This window comes from Pan paniscus, chromosome 1 (genome assembly GCF_029289425.2).
Source record: "Pan paniscus chromosome 1, NHGRI_mPanPan1-v2.0_pri, whole genome shotgun sequence".
In the NCBI taxonomy this organism is placed as follows: Eukaryota; Metazoa; Chordata; class Mammalia; order Primates; family Hominidae; genus Pan; species Pan paniscus.
In genome coordinates this window covers 110,781,083-110,802,985 of record NC_073249.2, presented here as the reverse complement: position 1 = coordinate 110,802,985, position 21,903 = coordinate 110,781,083, and the positions used below count along the sequence as shown (strand labels likewise).

General features: G+C 37.8%; 1 protein-coding gene across 2 annotated transcripts in view; it reads left to right on the top strand.

The window, feature by feature from the left end:
- The window catches only part of SPAG17 (sperm associated antigen 17), a 231,618-nt gene that overhangs the window by 27,248 nt on the left and 182,467 nt on the right, over positions 1–21,903 (top strand). For both annotated transcript variants that reach the window (XM_057302678.2, XM_034929773.3), the window contains exons 2-3: positions 6,959–7,099; positions 7,698–7,784. In XM_057302678.2, the coding sequence (XP_057158661.2) occupies positions 6,959–7,099; positions 7,698–7,784 (228 nt within the window). The remainder of the gene's footprint in view (positions 1–6,958; positions 7,100–7,697; positions 7,785–21,903) is intronic.

Below are 21,903 nucleotides of genomic sequence, written 5' to 3'. Positions count from 1 at the left end.
TCAGTGTCTTCTCATTTGACTCTAATTGATAATTGGTTTGTTTCTACGGTTGGTGATAGGTTAATGTCTCTGGCAGACTTGCACAGGGCACAAAATGACTTGAAGATTTCTCCTGCCACACTCACATTCTCTTCCATGGCTCTGAAAAAATTATTATACATTCCTTTAGAATTTTAAACATAATATGTTCATAATTCTGGCCCTCTCTTCCAAGGACCCAAAATACTTTAGAAACACATCAGTTAACAAGTTTATTATTATCCAAGAGAAAATTATTATACAAACTCTTGTTCAAACTCATATTTGCCTTTTTGTGATGCAACTGTTGATATTCTGATTGATTTTTTTCCCTGGGTCTCCCATAAGTTCTTCACACATGAAGCAGCTTGCATGGACTAGCCATGTTTGTTCTAATGACCAACAAGAGCAGAAGCCCCCCAAAATAATATCCTTAAGGATGGCTAGGATTATTGCTAGGTGCTGTACTGAGAAGGGCTTTCTATAGGTTTTCTCATTCAATCTTCACAACAATCCCAATAGACAGGTACTGTCATTATCTTCATTTATGCATGAGGCACAGAGAAGTTAAGTAATTTGCCCAGGGACACACAGCTGGTTTACTGAGATTCGAATCTGGGCTCAGTGAATCGAGCCCAGGCTCCTAATTACTGTGCCACAGTGACCCATGCTTCTTCAAGGGGCCACCACAGTATGAAGGAATCTAGTCATTTGTTGGCAGGGGGTGCTTAGGGATCTCCCAGATCATTGGCCCCATTGTGCAGATGCCTGAGTGGGGAAGTAGGGAAATGGTCAGGAGGAAAGGAGAGCCCTGGAGTGGTTTGCCCCTGCTCCTGTCAGTGGTCTCTATACTTGCCTTGTCACCTGCTTTTCATAGAGCCCATTTTGAAGGATATTACTTAAGTCTAGGTCACACTTGAAGCAACATCAGCAGACTCTTAATTATAGATCCACATAGCGCATTGCTGCAGAGTGTGTCTTTGGGATGGGGGTGGGGTTTGTGTGCAATAGAGGGAATAAATCTGCTTTGCCCTCCTTAATATTTTCTCTGAGACAGCTTTGGTCTTCCCAATGAAAATCATAACTAAGTCAGTCTTAGACATGCAGCTCTTCCTGGGATCGCAGCTGTGATATGCTGGTAAATGTTTAGTAACCTTCTCCAAGTGAACATCTCTGATTTGTAGTGTTTGTCATCTCCTTAGTTTGAATACTCCTACTGTAGCATATTTCAAATTATTAAGGCAATCACACTGAAGAGATTTGGGAAGAGCCATGAGCAATCGGCTTCAACACATCCCTAAGCAGAGGTCAAAAGATTAGGGTGAATCAAGCAGTAGTTGCTGCAGGAGGCAGATGTCAGGTTATAGCCCTCTCCCAGATTATGGACCATGACAGCACACACTGTGTGCTGCTTCAGTCTGCCTCCCTTCTCTCCCCACCCCACCTTGATATTCTTCCACCATAAATCAAACTCATAAGAATTTCTAAGGCACCCTGAAAAAAAAAAAAGAAATCACAGAATTTGCAGCCTATAGGTAGTAGGTTGAGAAGGGAAGAGGGAGCAGGCCATCAAGATGCCTTCTAATAGGAGATGGGAGAAAGTAGGAAGGAGAGAGAGGGGAGGAATGGTTTTATAGGCAATGCAGATTTGGATGTGAGTCTTTGGCTTTTTTCTCCTATCTGGAGGAGCGTCCTCCTTCCTCTGGCATCTGCTTGCATGTCTAAGTCACTCCTGGGAAATATGTCTAAGCAAAGAAATGGCCTCAAGGCCCAATTCCCAAACCATTGTTACTGACCCCTGGTATGGACCATGTTAGATCAGATATAGTGTATTCTCCTCCTAAAGGACACCAGGGCCATGGACTGAATACCCTGCAGTTTCCTGACATGCTACATTCTAGCACTTTATGATTTGAGGGTCAAAACCATCTCAGGATCCAAATGTACTCCCTGTTGCTTTGAAATATCAGCCAACAGATATTTATGTATAGAGCCCTGCTCCATTTCCCATTCACTGCCAGGCACCACAAAGTGCAAAAGCATAGAAAACATCATTTCTGACCTAATGAGTTTACAGTCTAGATGAGAAAACATGACAGCCACATATGTGGTCCAATTCGTAAATAAGGATTACTTTAACAGTATTATCTAATTAAGTGAAACTATAGCACTTATAATAAATTGTGAGAGATATATAATTAGAGTCTATCATAATAACTACTTGTTTAGTAAAGACAATAAAAAGATTAGTGCATAGCATGGTCGTTAATAGTATTCTTGTTTATTATATAACAACGTATGCCCATTTTAAACATACATTTTCAACCTATTTTACAGTTAGAGTCACACAAATATGATTGTAGCAGCCAGTTCTATGTAATAAAAATATTTCTTCTGCTGGCCAAAAGCCCATACCAACACTCCTTGCTGATGGAGATCCAAGACTTTTTTTGAAGGAAAAACCTGGTATGAGAAAGACATTCACAAATCCTTGTCCATTTTGCAGTAAATCTGCTTAACAAAAAGGTTATCGTCTCAGCAGAGTATTGACATAAAGTACAGGTTTGCATATCTGTACAGTGTTAACTAGCTCTTAATAAAACCAGACTTTTTGAATGTTGCATTGATTTTACCTGGGGCATTTGTACGTCTTCTCCTAATAAGGGCACTGACCACTACTGGTTCATATAGCTTATCAGGCCCTGTTCAGTTCTGGGTATAGGACTGTGAGACTCTCATCTCGAGTCCTTCAGGGACACAGGCACCCTATCATACTAGCAAAGGCAGCAGAAGAGGGCTTGCAAGTCCTGCCCTTGTCTTTCCCTAAATCAGCAAGTTACTGGTGCTAATAGAGGGAAGCAATTACAATCTGATTGTCCAAAAGCTACTTTTCACTATTGAAAAGGCTTTTGCAATTGTTTAAGAATATGAAATGTCTAAGTAAAATTTGGAGAATTTGCAATATATGAAAGAAAAACAGTTGTAAATTTACCCTGTGTCTCTGGGACAGTAGGCTTATATGAGACAGCCAGTTTCTCTGCATTTACATGAATACTTTCCTGCCTTAGGAGACTACTATGTAAGTGTCTGGGTTAAGAAGCCCTCCTGCTAGGCCTCAAATTAGGTGAGACTGGTAAAGTAAATAAAAGGAAATGGATTGTGTCCATACATGACTTCATTCCATCCTTTGAATGGCTTTATCAATCACTAGGAGGGGTGAGACTCAGCAATGATCATGTACAATACATGCCTCCAGGTCATAGGCAGCTGACTTGATTTCCTAAGCAGCCGACTTGATTTCCTAAGGTGCTTTCGGTGTGACAGACCCAGACCCTCTTCCTTCACCATTGGATATATCCAGTATAGCTTTTCTGAAATTATTAATCTTTTCTTTCTCTCAGCTCTTGCTACTAATTACACCCAAACTTCTTAAACTATCTTAAACTTAAACTTCTTAAGATAGTTTAAGAAGTTTGGGTGTAATTAGTAGCCTGTGGTGAATTGGGTTGCACACATTATACTTTCATTTGCCCACAATGGTCTACCCTTGTTTTCTCCATACTAAATTTCTTTTTCTGTCCTGTGAACTTAAATTTAAGGACTTCATTTAGCTGCAGGTTGGGATAGGATATGGGTGGAGGGGTGTTTTTGATTGTATTTTGCCAAATCTAATCTGTGTCTGATTTTTTTCAAGTTTTTTATTTCTAAAAATGCCGCCAGTTGGTGGAAGTTTGGAATCTCTGGTTACCCTGAAATACTAAGAGAAACACTCAGAAATTGTATTTGCAGAGAATTGCTTATTTAACTATGCTGTCCAATTAGACATGGGGAAATGACTTGTTCTTCATTAGTTGAATATTGCACATTTGCTAGCATCTCACTGCCCCCTGCTGCAGCTCACAATGAGTGCATCCTTCTCTGTAGGCATTCTCAGTTTGTGTTATTATTGTCTGACTGGTCCCTGTCATGTTTGCTCAGGTTCTGGCCATGTGATTAGACACTAAACCATAACTCTGACAAAGTTATGGTCCTGTTTTGCCACATAGATGCAATTTTAAAGCACACATTTAGTGGGCAAGAGACCATAGATGGGAAACTGGGACAGAGCTCGACTCTTAAGACCCCTTGAAATGGGGAGACGTGGCCTGGAACCCAGCTCTCCTAGAGAGCTCTAAACAAATCTGAACGTGCTCTCGCCTGGGCAGACTGTCTCAGAGTGACTTCAGGGACCCACGAGTTTCGGTACTGTGCCATGACTTGGAGGAACAATTTTATGTTAAGATGTCTCCTGGAGCAAAGGAAGGAACAAGAGCTTTGCGCTTGAGAGAAAGAACCTTGGGAAATTTCTTTAACCTCTTTGATCCTTTGCAAAATTATAATTTTTAAAAAAGTAATCATATGATGTTTTAAGGATTTAATATCTAATCTCTTTTTCTTCTTTTTTCTTTTTCTTTTTTTTTTGAGACGGAGTCTCGCTTTGTCACCCAGGCTGGAGTGCAGTGGTGCAATCTCGGCTCACTGCACTGCCTCCTGGGTTCATGCCATTCTCCTGCCTCAGCCTCACAAGTAGCTGGGACTACAGGCACCCTCCACCACGCCCGGCTAAATTTTTGTATCTTTTAGTAGAGATGGGGTTTCATCATGTTAGCCAGAATGGTCTCGATCTCCTGACCTTGTGATCTGCCCACGTCAGCCTCCCAAAGTGCTGAGATTACAGGCATGAGCCACCATGCCCAGCCTACCTAATCTATTTTTGAAGGCCTATACACATGTATACATTTGAGATAAATATTTCCCTGATAGTTTTATTATGGCCAAATAGTCTGTTAGGTGCAATTTAAGGATTATGGAAAGACATTCTGAGCCCAAAGACTTATTCCCAAAACTGTTCTGAAATGATCACAAAGTTGTAAGCCATGTCTGTGGTCTCCATGAGGTTCTGCCAAAATGACCTTGAACAAGTCCTTTAACTTTTTTGGACCTTTGTTTTTCCATCTATAAGATAATAGTGAACCTATCTTATAGGATAACTTAGGGATTCAATGAGATAACATATGCCTGACACATGGCAGATTCACAATAATTGTTAGTTCCCTCTCGCCCCTCCTCTCTTCTTTTTTTTTCTGGTCTGAAATGGTCAACACCTGCCTTGACACCAAATACTAATAAGTAGATGGGTAATGGACTACAATACCCTCTTTCTCAGTTGCCCCCCAAAGAGCAGAAAGACAGCCTTTTCTTGTCACCATTAACTTTCAAATATTGGCAAGGAAACTTGCAGTGGACAGCGGGATGAGGGGGTAAAGGTGGTTATTAAAATCTTCAGTTTTGGAAGGTGTAGTCAACAGGAACTTCAAGGTATTGCCTGTCCCATAACTGTGTGTACTTTATTGTGAAATGAAAGAGATTTTTCCCCTTTAATGATGACTACAGTTGCAGCTTTGACTGAGGAAGCAGACAAGAGAAAAAAGGCATCTAATTCAGGAAAGGTCATTACACATTATACATATCATATCTACTTTTAAAAGTCAGAATGTTTAAAAAATAAATGGTCAGTCTTCCCCTGGTGAATTTAGAGACAAAAGAATGTTTTCAACTCATTGTAACAGAGGAAACCACACAAAGTCACACCTACCTGCATGCATGCATGCACACACACACTTTGTAAGTAAAATATACATTTTTATGCTTTTACATGTGTTTTCTGTTTTGGTGGTAGCCTTGAGAATTGGGTGAGTCTTGTTAGGTAGTTAGTAGACTTCCATGGAGCTAAATAAGAAAGATTTAAGGACAATTGCTCTTTGATGGTAAGAAAGAATTAATACTAAAGTATTTTCTCCCACCTATACCCTAGTTTTGTCGTCAACCTGATTATAAACTGGGCAGAAACCAGAGGAACCAAATAAAATGATGCATTTTATTAAATTTGTGTGACCTTTTCAAATCTTAGACATTGTTTTGGTATTCACCAGGAGACCATTTTACTATATTTGAATCAGACCTCTAGAGAGGAGCTAGAGAGGTGCTTAGATATTGCCCTGTCCAACCCCTTTATTTTATGAATGGGGAAACTAAGCCCCAGAGAGGTCACATGACTAGAGTGCCCTCCCTTATTATTCCCTCTCTTTTCTGATGTCTTTATCGTGTTTGTTTGTTTCATCTCTCCCTAAAATTGTTAGTGTTCAAAAGCAGGAATACTGATTTGCGTGAGTAGCTTTCCCCAGCATCTCACAGTTGGTAATGTGAGGTAATCCAGTGAGCGCCACTCTTAATCTCCCAACAGAAATTACAATTACAATAAACAAAGAGAAAAAAGTACTGCATGTAATTCTTTAGTAACTAATTTTTTTAAATTATTTGATGCAAAATTTCATGTCCAAGTGTAATATTTTTGCCCATTTCTTGGGAGTGTAATTAGCAGTAAGATTCCTGTGTTACATTAAGAGAAAAAGATGTGGTTCAGTTCTCATTTGGCAGCTCATCCAATATGACCCAACATTTAACAGTTTTTTTCAGCTGCTTTTATATTCCTACCACTATTTAGAGTCTTGGGATATACCAGGGAACAAAATAAAGATTCCTGGTTTTTGAGACTACATCTTAATGTATATTTGTGACATAGGAATGAACGATTGCTTTCCAACACCAGATTATTCTTGGACAACATTCTAGTGAAAGTGTCGTTTTAAAAAATTGTCTTCCTCAAAATAAAAGGACTAGTTTCTCCAGAAAATTGTTTTTTTGGTCAAGTTGCATGAAATTTGGCACAATACTGCCGCCTTGCGGCTACTTCAATCAGAAAACCACATACATTACAAGGTCACCTCTGTCTTTCAAGTAAGATTTACAGGAAAATTATTCTGCTTCTCAGTGGAAATATTTGACACGAAATGACCTATTCAGGAATATTTAAAATCTAATTCCGTCTGATTTTTAATAGAACGATTGGCAGGCCTCCATTGCTTTTGTGGTTGGGAACCAGATTGAAGATGATCTTCTCATCCAAGCCCTTACCGTGGCTGTCCAGGTCCCTCAGCGTAAACTCTTCAGTATGGCGTCGTGGCAAGACATTCTCCAGCAGGTACCTGTCCCTTCCTACCTCAAAGCCACCTGAAGACTTTTTTACTTAAAATAATAGAATAGAATTATAAAATAAACTATCATATTCTTGGGCTGTTTTGTAAATTTTGATGGATTATTTTAAGTAACTATTTAGCCAGAATAAATTTGAGTTGTTCAATCTGGAAGAATTTATTTTTGTTTATTAATTTTGTTAATTCAATATTCATTTATTTGACAAAGATTTCTGAGGTCATACCAGGCACCATGCTAGGTTCTGTGACAAAATATTTAATTCAAGTTAAATAATTATAAAAGACTAGACTATTTAAGATTCCAGGGAGGTACATGACTAACTGGAAAATGAAGGCTACAGAGAATCATAGCTGTCAGAGGTCAGAGGACAGCAATAATATAGAAAAGATCTGCCAGGTGGCACATACCCATACAATTACTGACAGCTTACGAAGTAACTATAAATATTTTACCTAATTCATGGGTACCTCTTTCTTGCTAGGTTCCCCAACCCTTCAGATCACCTAGATATTTGAAAGTTACATATATCTAAGTAGTCTTCAAATAAGGTTTTTTCATCATAAGTAAATTTAATTTTCTTACAGATTAATGAAATAAATACACTTGTTGGATCTGCTTCATCTAAAAAGGCAAAAAAACCTGTAGGCGGTAATGCTCCTTTATATTATGAGGTAAGTGAAAGTGTTTATAGAAGAGATTTTTGTGTTTTTAGAAAAAAGAATTGAAGTAATAATTTGATAGCCATTTTTAAATTTCATTCTTCGAAAATAAATGCCTGCTCCTCATTGGAGATATTTGTTCCTGATGGTGAACACACACAAAAAAAACTGCCTCCTTTTAAAATTTTAAAATTTCAAAATTTCCCTTTACAAATAAAATTTCCTAGATCGTTTATACCATCATTGCCTCTAATTGAAATAATTGAAAAATATAAATCAGAAACTTCTATAGACAGAAAGTATTGGGTCATACTTTCTGATAATAATTGCTGAGTATGTGACAGCATTAAGGAGAGTCATATGATCAGTATATTACAAAGTGTTAGTTTCTCGAAAAAAACAATGTAAAAATGCGCCAGAAAGTGTTTCTTGTATAAGACAGAGGTACAGCTGCAATGATTTTCCATCAGTTTGTAAACTTGGTGCATGGTTTATATCCCACTTTAATCGATATGAAAATAATGATACTCTTCGGATTAATGGTCCGTTCCATTTCCAACAGCTGCTTAGTATAAAGTCTGGCTTGGCTGACCCAGTGGGCTTGTGCAAAGGACGTAGGACTCATTCTCCGTATAAGGGGATTTCCTCTCACCCTGCCTTGTTAATATCTAACTTACAGCTTTCAAGAAACTATAAAAATCCAGTGATTAATTAGAATATCACTTAAAATTTGTCAGGCACTGTTTTATGGAGCAGCCGACCTAAAACATAAAGAGTTTTGAATCTTTGTAAGACGAACTTGTTTGCACTTTATTTCAGTGATGACTAATAAAGTTTTTATGTGTCTCAGGTCTTGGGTGATTACATACGGTCTATTTAGTATTGCTTGAGTACTATCTGAACAAGTTTCATTGGATTTATTCACAATAGACAGTGCTGTGAATTTTATAGCATTAACTCTTGCTACACGGCGCTCACCATCATGCCAAAGTTATCTGTGCTTTTGCAGTCATATAATATACTTTGTCTCTTTTTTATAATGTTCCGAATGTGTGTGCTCCACTTGAAACATTATGTGATACGTGGATTTAAAATACTGGAATTTTTCTTGTGAGTGGCTATAGAAATCCACATCCAATTCTCAGGCCTGGGATCAATTAAGCCCCCAAAAGATTCTTTCTTCTTCACAGATACTCAGTAAAAATCAGAAATGATAGCAGCCTAGTTTTGGTGTCTAGTCTGGACAGGCATTCTGACTTGGATGTGGGATAGCACAAGATTACAAACCCAGAGTTAAGTTAGAAAGCCATTCCTCTCCAATATGTGCTGCGACTCTTGGTTGCATATTCTTCACTCAGGGGAGGTCCATTTCACATCTGGCTCTACCACATTCTTCCAGTGGAGCATTTGGGCAATAAGCCTCCCACACTCGCTCACATACACTCTTCTGAATGGTTCCAGAAGAAAAGAGAAGGTGGGTGGAGTGCCATGGAGACTGAACCTGAGGTGCACCAGACATTCATTAATGCCAGTCGCTGAAGCAAAACTAATAAAGACCATAAAACAAATTCAGGCTCCTTGTCAGCATCAGCCAAGGACAGGTTGCACATCTGGAGAAGAGGGGAATATTTCCCATCTCAGTCCCTTCACACTTAGGACCTGCTCAAGCACTCTGCTACCTGGTACCTCTCATCCCAAGAGAATTGAAAAGTCACTGGCAACCCCTGCAGAGCTGCATGGTAGTTGCGAGTGGTGGCCATGGAATAGGCCCAGAAAGTCTCTTGGGACTTCTGGACCTTTGAGACATGTGGACAGTGTGCTCATGAATCTATTTCTGTTTAGAATCTTGCATGGTTGTACCAACTAGTGAGAGGTGAAGCTGCCTAGGCTTCTGGGTCGGGTGGGGACTTGGAGAACTTTTCTGTCTAGCTAGAGGATTGTAAATGCACCAATCAGTGCTCTGTGTCTAGCTAGAGGATTGTAAATGCATCAATCAGCATTCTGTAAAAATGGGCCAGTCAGCACTCTGTAAAATGGACCAATCAGCAGTCTGTAAAATGGACCAATCAGCACTCTGTAAAGTGGACCAATCAGCAGGATGTGGGCAGGGCCAAATAAGGGAATAAAAGCTGGCCACCTGAGCTAGCACCTTGCAACAGGTTCGTGTACCGTTAGCGACTGTGGAGGATTTGTTTTTTCGCTTTTTGTGACAACTCTTGCTGTTGTTCAGTGTTTGGATCTGCACCAACTTTTAAGAGCTGTAACACCACGAAGTCAGTGGCTTCATTCTTTGAAGTCAGTGAGACCAAGAACCCACTGGAAGGAACCAACTCCAGACACACTAGGACACTTGGTAGTGGTAAACTCCTGAGGAGCGAAAGTCTTGCAACATCCCATTTCTCAAAGGAAACTCTGCGCTGTGGGAGAAGAGGTAAAAGATAATCTAACAAATTCCTTTTGTTACATGGTAACTTCTTAGAAACCTCCATTTTGGAGATAAGGAACTCACAATATAACAGACATGCATTTAAACACCTGTATTTACTTCTACTTGTAGGGTACTCTCGTTAGCTTTAAATCAAAGCCTAGTTATTCTTATTTTAAACACAATTTTAATCAATTAGGCTTTCTGGTTTCCTAGCCTGTGGTTGATTAGAAGCAGCAAACTAAAGTGAGACTTCTGTATAGTGTACTTCATCCATGAGTAGTAAAATAGTGTCAGAGCCAAATTGCATATTTCCAATAATGACTCGAAATGTCTGGGCTAGCAAAGACCACATTCCTAAGTGATTTGCTCAAGTTTTCATTTGGATGGCATGGTGTTGTGTACACACAGCCTCATTATGAGATTGTGTAATTTCCCCTGAAACCTTAGAATTTCATCTAGCCATGGCATTGTATATATGAAAGTCTTTATTTATAAACCATAGTTCTTTGAAAAACTGCTTAGATTTGTGCTAATGTAATTCTGTAGAGACGTAGCTGCAGCTCATTTGTTCATTCACATTCTCTTTTTGGAAACCATGTTTTGCTCTACTAGGAACTATTTCAAGAACTCGTGGGAATGAGAACAGAATATTATTATTTGTGTATATTCTCAGGAATGTTGGCTACTGCTATATTATCATCTCATTATTATTTAATAATGAGGATGAAGATGACCCCATGCACTGGCATATAAGCACCATTTCCCACATGTGAATCCTACTTGAGGATATGGACACGTTTGAAAATATACATTTGTTGCCTGCATTATATAGTAGCCGGTTTTACCGAATATTAACAAACATGCTCGTTAAAGCACTAGTGCCAGGCACTATCAGACAATGAAGAGAGAGGAAGGAATATTAATATTATAAAGACTCTAACCTCAAGAAGCAAAGACTCTAACCTCAGGAAGCTTAAGAACAAGCTAGAGAGAAAAAAAAAGGACAAAATGTATATGGACATAAGCCTGGCACGTGGTAGGCATTCAATAATTGTTGCTGCATAAGTGAATAACACAATGCAGAAAATAGTGAAGTTCTTGAGAGATAGGTAAAGTGTATAAGAATTCAAAGGAAGATGAGATTATCATTAGCTGGGGTAGTTGGCAGGGAGGGGTGAGACCCAGAGACATTTTTGTGGAAACATTGCCATTTGAAAGGAAAGGCCCTGATAGTTTTGATCTTTTACATATATTACATCAGTTAGCCCACATCACAATTCTAAAAGGAAAGATAAAATCTCCATTGTGTGCACGGGGAAATGGAGGCATAGAGAAGGTAGGAAGTCTGCTCACTAGCAAAATGAAGAATTTGGATTTAACCAAAGGTAAACCTATAGCACCAAGTTTTTCTACTTTATCACCAACCAAGTAATCTTTCACTGGTCTACCCCTTGGATAGGTAGATCTTGACTTTCAAATGTGGAAGAGGGCATTCTAAGAAAAGGGAATAGCTCAAGCAAGGCCATAGGAATGAGAGAAGACCGAATTAATGTGTACTACATTTGTAATTATATGGTATAATATATGCTAAATAGGAAAGATGAATTCCGTACATATTTTAATTGCAACTTTAAAATCCTAAAGATGGAAATCTATGAGGAAACATTTCAAACACTGGAAAAAGTACATGCTTTAGATTCATGCCTGAACTTAAGTATACTTGCTACCTATGCACAGATAATTTTCTGTGTATGTATGCTTTATAGCCCACATAGAAAATCTGACCTGTTCATTTACAGGTATAGTCAGTCCTGACCAAAATTAAAAAGGAAAATATCAGTAGTCATTCAAAACCAACTGAAATGTTCTCGATGAGAGAGTTCTACGTGTACCATAAATGCCAAGATTCTCCCAGTTGTGACTAAATCTGATACACAGTAAGTGAACTTTATGGGATAAATGTGAAAATTTTAGGTTTGACATTATCACTTTGGTAAATCAGAAAAAGCTACTAGTTGATAGGGGTTTACTTATCCAATTTATCTGAAATCAGAACCAACCATCCTAAAAGTTTTTAAATTCCACTTCATGTTTCTTTTCATTTCATGATGGTGGTCACCATGCCTACCAACCAGGAAATGAGCCTTCATCCACACAAATGGGCCGTGATTTATGTGCCTGTGACTTATTTATAAAAGACGCATTAGGTCATCACAAAATGAAAAATAAAAAAAAAGCTTACTGAAACAAAAATTGTCTATAAAGAATAAAAGTTCTTATGCTCTAGTTGATGACTCACTTATTTCAAAACAATTTTCCAAGTTTCTGTACAATAAAGAACTTGAACTATCCTAAACATTATGTGATATGGTGCAATTTTATAAATGCAAATAATTATTAATTTTTTTTTACTCCTGTCAGTAAAAAAATTCTCATATTTTTAAGAAAATAATTTTTAAAATAACTTTTTAACAAATATATCTTAAAATATTTCTACGGGCCTTTCTATTGCAACCGGGAGACCATCAAATGTGGAAAGATTTTTCTGATATTAGATTTAAAAATAATGGACCAAATGCAGTTTAATAAAATGTAGAATGCAAATTAGATCTTCAGATCTAATGCATTTCACCATACTTTAAGACACTATGCTAGTGCATCAGATTAGTATGCCCAGATGTAATAGTTCCATTTTTTGACTTCTGTTTCCTGGATGTATAGAAATTTTTCTCAGGTCTTTTCCAACATGTATTTATTAGTAATTGACAAGTGAGAACACAGGCTTAATTATAATCTATTTTGCCACTCTTTTTCAGATTCCTGATATGAAACTCATTTTTTAAACAGTGCTTTGAATTAATAGTCAATTTAATAGAATTGTAAGCCCTTATATTGGGGGTGGCCCTTGTCAGAATGAAAAATGGAAAACTCATGCTTCAGAGATAGGTACAAATAATATGTGAAAACATTTAAGAGGTTTGAAGTTATTAAAATGGCAGCTCTACTGGGAACAGAGAGAGCAGTATGTCATGGAAGAAACGAAGGAAAAGGGAGACAGGAAGTATTCTCTGGCCTTTTCAATCCCGCGCTTTAAAACAAAACAAAAAAATTCTGGAAGAATTGGAAGCTAGCCAACCTAATGCCGTTATTTCATAGAGCTTAGGGACACACCAGGAAATTACAGGCCAGTTAGTTTAACTTCACTTGTAGGGAAAGTATTAAAAACTGCTGCAGGAGATCAAGTAAAAGGATGCTTAGAAAAGCACAGCTTGATTAAGGCAAGCCTGGCCAACGTGATTTTCGGAAAGGGAAGGTCATGTCTTAGGAACTTGTTGAAATTCTTTGAAGCTATTATGGCCAGTACAGTCTTCAAAGAATACAGCAAGACTCAGAATCTGCGGATCTTTCCGTTCCACATCAGTCCTTCAGGGATGCGTACAGAACGTGGCCCACACCAGGGCCTCGGCACTCCACGTTTAGAAACCACTATCAAAATAGCAGAAATAACCCCTGATGGAACATTTTTTAAAGCTGGAACCAATTAATACAACCTGATATTTATAAATGTAAAATAATGAGACTTGGAACAAAATTTGGGAATATCAAGCTGTAACAAAGAAGTGCTACGTTGGGACTATAAAAACAATCTAGGAGTTCTTGTGCCAAAATCTGGGTTTTGGAGGCATTTCTTACCCGAAGAAGGAAAGAAGAGGAGAAATAGTAATGCTAGAAACGGTTACAAAGGGCTATGAAGAGTTGCAAATGAATGACTTTTGTCAAGATGGGGAAAAGAGCAGTCAGATGTGTTAACAGCCCTGGGCCCCTACATTTCTGGAGGGCACCAAAGCAGCTCAGCAGAGAAAGTCAAGTTCAAGCTAGTCACTGAGGGGCAGAAGGTCAGGGCTCCATTGCTTTAGGAATGGGCTCCCAGGGTGTGAATATGTTTGCCTCCCAGATCAGAAACCTGGAGTTCTATTTTCAAAGAAAAGCAGAACTCAAGTAAAGGCATTCAAAAACAATTCAAATCATGCCCCAGCTCTCTTCCACCCTGGGGGACAGACAGCTGGCCAAGCCCAATGTGGCAAATAGTTAGCAGTCCAGGAGAGGGGAGGTAGACACTGGGGAGGTGTGGTGGTGATGCAGTGGAGCCGGGGATCCAGCAGCAGGAAGCCCATGCCACACAAGGACTGGGTTGCTGGCTAGGACCTGCAGGCAGTGGGCAAGGCAGGAATCTCATCAGGAGTTCCAAGACAGACCTCAGTGGAGGGCCAGCCACAAGAATAAAGTGAGGTTCAGCTAATGAAGAGAAGTCATCACAGCTTCTCCTCCAGGTCTGGGCTGGGGTGGTTTCTGAAACCTCTTAACACCCTATACTCCACAGACACCAGGATTGGAGGGGTGCTGGGGAAGGAATCAAGAAGATTGTATCATTCTGTTTCTGTATTTAAAACTGTGAAAAATCAATAATTACATATGGTGATAATAAAAGTTACCACTTATTGAACACATGTATTCTAAGTCTTGTGTGCTGGGTAGTTCATATATATCAACTAACCTAATCTCTTTTTTTTTGGCTGGCTTTTTTCTTTTTGTGGGGAACAGGAGCGTGCTATGTTGCCTGGGTAAGTCTCGAACTCCTGGGGCTCAAGCTATCCTCCCGCCCCTGCCAGCCCAATTACTGGGATTATAGGTGTAAACCACTGCACCTGGCTAACTTAACCATCTTAACAACCTTTCAGATACCTATGAATGATGAAATTTGAATCAGACTGGTTAAGTAACTTGTTGACTCAGAAGTCTGTTTTTTCTACTTGCATCACACACAAACTGAGAATAAATAGTTTAAATTCTGGAAGTGACTGTTGTGGTTTAATATGTCTTCAATATAAGCTACTGCTAGTTACTTAGAATTAAGCTTTAAATCTCTCAGTAGTTCTACGATATGTTTATTACTTTTCCTTCTACTCAGGCAAAAACAAGAAGGTATATCTGCAGATGATGAAGAGACCAAATAATTTCAGTTGGAGCTTTTAAGCCACTTCGATGAGTGGCTTTTGCCCACATGTTTGGGTCAACAGGGTTTTTTAATTCTTATGGTTAAGATTTATATGGTTAAGTGACCATGTCTTTTCTTTGGAGGATGAAAGAAGGAAAGATGGAAAATAAGAGGGAAGTTAATACATATTCAGCAGAGATCAAAGTGTGGAGAGACCTTTCTAAAATCTCACTAATTAAAACTAATTAGAGGTAAATTCATCTCCAGAGTACCTACCGCTAATTTGGTGAGCGATATACCTAGTGGTTAAAAGTATGGAACCAAACCAGACTGCCTGGGATCATGTCCTGGTTCCACTGCTTGCTAGCTGTGTAATCTTGCACGAGTTACATAACCCTGCTGTACCTCTGTTTTCTCTTTGTAAAATCCTCGTAAATGATAGTATCTATCTTATAAAGCTGTAGTAGTGATTACATGGGAGAGTAAACATAAAATACTTATTACCTGGCACAGACTTAAGTGTCCATAAAGTTTAGCTATTACTATTATTATTATTTTTAAAATTTCTATTCTCAGCAATATTCAACATCACAACATGAAAATACTAGAAACCCATTTATGAGCAGGCTTTAAATTTTTTTTATTATGGTAAAAATATGTAACATAAAATTGCCATTTTAACCATGTCTAAGTGTATAATTCAGTAGTGTTAAATATATTCACTTTGTTGTGCAACCAACGCTCACAACTTTTTCGTCTTGCAAAACTGAAGCTCTATATCCATTAAATGACAACTCCTGATTTCTCCTGCACCCCGGCCCCTGATGACCACTGTTCTATTTTCTGTTTCTATGAATTTGACGACTCTGGATACCTCATATAAATGGAATCATATAGTATTTGTCTTGTTGTGCCTGGTTTGGCATAATGCCTTCAAGGTTCATTCATGTTGTACCATGTGTCAGAACTTCCTTCTTTATTAAAGCTGAATAATATTCCAATATGTATATACCACATTTATCTTATGCATTTATCCATTAGTGGACACGTGGGTTGCTTCCACCTCTTAGCTCTGCTATGAACGTGGGTGTTCACATTGTGAGGAGGTTTTTCTCTAAGTGGAGTATGATTACTGAAAGTTAAGTAGACATTTAATTAAGCAAGTAAGGGAAGAAAAGAAGTTAATCAGTGGTCAAAGGATATTTGCAGTGTCCCATTATACTAGTCCTCATGGCCGTGATGGAGACTAATATACATTATTCTTCTTTGTTATGTCATGTAAGGGGTCAATATGACGGAACACCTTAAGAAACAAACAGCAGTAGTAACCATTTCTAAAATAAATAACTTTAAAAATAAAATTTCATGTTTATGTAAAAAGATGATTTTCACACTGCTTATTAAACCTTCACATGAACTGGGCAGAACAGTTAAAATTAATCTCCATAGTGCAAATGAAGAAATGGAAGGCCAAAAACTTAAATGATTTGTTCACAGTCACCAATGGAATCAGCGTCAGTTCTTCTAATAGTCTAGAGCTTGCTCTACACCTGGCAGAAGGGAGTTCTCATTCATTAAAAAGTTCTTGCTCATTTATTTACCACAAGAAAATTGTATATAATGGATAAAAATTTGTTTTATTACCTAGACATTTATTTTAATGTGCATTAAAAAATAAAATTAGACTAACTTGCAACTCCCCCAACACTGTGCTTCGGACAGAGCTACCTTACTTTTTTAAAACTTGATTTACAGTCAGCTTAGAGAAAATGATTAGGTTTATAGTACAGGTGGTACATAGCTTTGGCTAAATCATCAAATGATAGTCAATGACTAAGGTTTAGGAAATGTTTCATTTTCATGCATTCCATAAATATTCAAAGGTCTATTATGTACAAAATCTATGATTGGATTGACCTTGGTGAACAAAATAGTTATAACTGCCTGGCCTCATATAATTTACATTTGAATGGGGGAGACGGGCATTAAGCAAAACTCAAACAAGCAAACAAATATATACACAATTTTGAGTTAGTTTCATTGCTTTAAATCAGAGAGAATTACTGAGGAAAACACTGTAGGCTGAGTGTTTGGAGATGAATGAAAGGAAAAGAAGATCCAACTGAAAAGAGCAAGGGAAAATATTCAGGCAGAGGGTGCAAAAACCCTAAGGCAGGAATAAAGAAGGCCCGGGTGCCTGTAGCACTGAGAGTGGGAGACAGGAGAAGCCCAAAGAGGCCACATCTGCTGGCTGGTGAGTCATTGTTAAAAAGGAGTTTGCCGTTTTGTTTCATAGGAAATTAGAAAGCCATTAAGACTTTAAAGAGGAGAATGACACAATTAAGTTCTTTTAAAAAATATTTTCTGGCTGCCAAGTGAAGAATAAATTAGGATGAAGGCAGGCAAACATGGAAATGAGACCAGTTAGGAGGCCACTGGGGGTATCCAGGTGGCAATGGGGAGAGCACACAGATTCAAGGAGAATATTTAGAAGGAAGAATTTGGCAGATCGGTGCCCTTGTGAGATGTGAGGGGTGAAGAAGAAGCTATCAAGAGTGAATCCCATAGTTCTGGCCTGAGAAACTGAATAAAAATATCCTTTTTTTCTTTTTTTATGTTTTATAGTTTCATTCGTTTTTATTGTAAATTGACATTTATAATTGAATACATTTATGGGGTAAAAAGTGGTGTTATAATTTATGAATACAAAGTGGAATAATTAAATCAAGCTAGTTAACATATCCATTACCTCAAACATTTAACATTTTTTGTGGTGAGAACATTTGAAATTTAACAATTTTGAAATGTACAATTCTCTATTATTAACTATAGTCACTACACTGTGCAAATTTAAAAAAAGAAAAAATGTATTTTTCCTTTTAAACTGAGATTTTCTACCTTTTGACTATTGTCTTAGTCTGTATTCTGTTGCTTATAACAATACCTGAAATTGGGTAATTTATAAAGAAAAGGAATTTATTTTTTATAGTTAAGGAGGCTGAGAAGTCTCAGGTCAAGGGCACCCATCTGGTGGGAGCCTTCTTCCTGGTGCGACTCCATGCGGAGTCCTGAGGTAGCACAGGAAATCACATGGCAAGGGGGCGAATATGCTAATATAACAGCTCAGGTCCCTCCTCCTCTTTTTATAAAGGTACAAGTTCCCCTCCTGTGATCATCTATTAATCTATTAACCCATTAATCCATGAATGCAAAGCCCTATCTGGTCACTTCTTAAAGGTCCCACCTATCATACTGCCACAATGGGGATTAAGTTTCAGCATGAGTTTTGGAGGAGACATTCAAACAATAGCAACCATCATCTTTCCATTCCTCCCACCCCCCAGTCTCTGTAACCACCATTCTACTTTCTGCTTCTATGAGTTTGATTTTTAGATTCCCCATGTGAGTGCATGCAATATTTGTCTTTATATGCCCAACTCATTTCACTTAGCATAATGTTTTCTGATTCCATCACAAATGAGAGTTTCCTTCTTTTTTAAGGCTGAATAGTATTCTGTTTAATGTATATACCATATTTCTTTATCCATATGTTGATGAACACTTAGATTGATTCCATACCTTGGCTATTGTGAATAGTACTACAATGAACATGGAGGTGCAGACATCTCTTTAACAAGTTGATTTCAAATCTTTTGGGTAAATACCCAGAAGTGAGATTGCTGGATCATATACTAATTCTATTTACAGTTTTTTGAGGACCCTCCGTAGTGTTTTCCATAATGGCTGTCGTAACTTATATTCTTGCCAATAATGTACAGGGGTTCCCTTTTCTCCACATCCTGGCTGACACTTGTTATCTTTCATCTTTTTGAAAAAAATTATCTGACAGGTGTGAGATGATACCACATTATGGTTTTAATTTGCATTTCCCTAATAATTAGCAATGTTGAGCATTGTTCATATATCTGTTGTCTATCTACATGTCTTCTTTTGAGAAATGTCTATCCACCCCAGGTCTCTTGCCCATTTTTTAAAAATTTTTTTTCTTGTCCATTTTTTAATTGACTTTTTTGTTTTCTTGTTATTGAGTTGTCTGGGCCTTTTATATATTTTGGATAGTAACCCCTATCAAATATATGCCTTACAAATATTAAAAATATCTTCTATTACAGAGAAAATTAAAGGAAGTCTAAATTTGGGGGAAGTCTGAAAGTATAGTTTGAGATAGCTTAAGTCACATATGTCTGAGGGGTATCTAAGAAGAGATATCAGGAAGAAAGATATTTTTAGTGTATTTTTCATTTTTTGTATCCTTATGTGCCTAACTCAGTGCTGATACATAGTAAGTATTGTAGAAGCGTTTGTTGTCTGAAAGAATTAACTTACTAAGAACTAATAACAAAATACCATTAAAGACTATAAGAAGTAAATAATGAGCCATTTTAACGGTAGTAATTCAGTAGTAATTGCTGGTGCTTTCCTGGGTACCAGCAATTTTGGTCCTTTCCATTTTCCCTTTATTGGTTCCACATTTTCTACAATGGTTTGTATATGTGGGTGGCATCCCAGTGGTTCACAAAGAAATTTGGTTGGTTTCAACTAGCATGTGTGTATATGTGTGTATATGTGTGGTTTGTGATGTAAATAATTTTTCTTCTATAAATATAGGTCAACATTTTTGAAAAAACACTGCCTTAGAAACCTTGAAACCTATTTTCTATTACATTTCCTCTCTCAGCCTCTCACTTAATCCTGGGCTAAATGATACAGTGTTCACTCATCCCCAGTCTTTCCTCACCCAGCAGACATTTGCTGGGTTTCTATTATCTGCTGGGTAATGGGCACAAGATTGAGTTAGACATGGTCTCTGCCCTCAAGAGCGCATAGTCAAATGCAAACAACGTATTTGTTTTCTATTATTTTGTGACATTTTATCATAAGAAGCCAGATATAAAAGCTGTATATTTAAGCCGTGGTTATAATTGAGTCTGTTCTTCATTGAGCTCTGTGGCTGACCTCACTTATTGTTCACAGCTTCCAGCCAAAAGGGTCATGGTCCCCAGACAGAGTATATTGGAAAGGAGAAGGAGGGAGAGACAGAACACTTACCGAAATAGTCAAAGATGCAACAAAAATACAGAAGGCCTTGTTTCCTTAGAGGGGGAGAAAGTACAGTTGCAATTGAAATATGGTAACAATTTTCATGCTTCTGCATGTTTTTAATGTGACCTCTATTTCTGAAATTCTTTCTCCTCCATCTTCAGCTGCAAGAAAAGGAAGAAGAAATACCAAAGTAAACATGGGTATAGGCTGGGAGGATTGACTATTGGATAGAAATTCATTTATATATTGAAAAGGTACTGTGCATATTATAGGCACTCAATATTAATTTGAATGAATGGATTTCAGATATATTTATACATTAAAATAATTTACTCTTCTATTTCACAAACATGATTGGCCAAAAAAATCACTCTGCAAGTTGATTGAAATATGATTTCTATATTGCTTCAATAAATACTTTTAAAATAATTACGGATTTAGTAGTTTGAAACACAGGAAACAAATCCTACACAAACTCTTACTCAGAAAAACTGAAATTATTCAATAAATGCCTTCCTTTAAAAGTTTATATTTTAACTTCGTACATATTTGGTTCACAGTGCTCATACCATTTGAAATCTGCAGAACTCTAATGGTGAGCTAGGCCAACAGGATGCCCTGCATAGTACCTGGTACCCATGAAACACTCTTACACTAACAAGCTTATCATTGTCCTCATGAGCCTTTATCAGAAATTCATATGGAAAGACATTCTATCTGGGCTTACTCATTCATCAGGCAATCCTTAGTTAGAGATTATCCTCATTATCAAATGAATCACCAAATTATTTTCATTATTTTGAATTATTATTGTTTCATTTATCCCTGGAGTTGCAGAGAAGCCAGAACAGTCTAATAACATGTCACATAGTCACAGGCCACCACTGCCAAGACCTACATCTTTTGTGAAGAGCTACTTTTGTTGCATGCTCAAAGATCCATTTTAGGAATATCATTGAGGGAAAAAAAAGATACAGGCTCTATCTGGATTTAATGCAAAGGCCTAATATATTACATTTCGTAACTAATGAGATTTTGAGGAATGACAGCAAATTTCTGATATGCTCTTTCCCCCAGTAAAATGTCTGCTTTGAGTTATGCAGAAAGAATTCTTCTTCCTGCCAACTTGTTTCAATTCCCTATGCAAAAGCATCCACAGAACATTGTCAGGGCTTTCCTATGGAGGTTCATTTCACGATTCCTCCATCATTAAAAACACACACATACACACACACACACACACACACACTTTACCCCTTTCTTTAAAACAAGCAAAGGAAAATGCATTGGTGAGGTTTGTATGTGGTGCTTTCCCTTTCTGAAAGCAGAGACAAGTATTAGTCATCAGATGGGGAAAAGAGTTTCTCCGTTTCACCCTGGGCCAGCATCCTGTTTTATGCATGCAGGCCCGCCCTGTGTGTAGGTGGAGCAGGCAGTTGCCGTGTGATGTGATTTAAGAGGTGATGGAAGTTCTGCCTGTCCAAAAATAGCCCCCACACCCGCCTGTTGAATTCAGGCACAGTGTCCATAAAACCATGGTTTAAATGAAATGAAACTGCATTTTTAGAATGTTAACCCATTATATTCGTTATCCTTTCAGTATGCATTTATTTATCAGAGATAAAAGCTGGATCCTGAGGGGA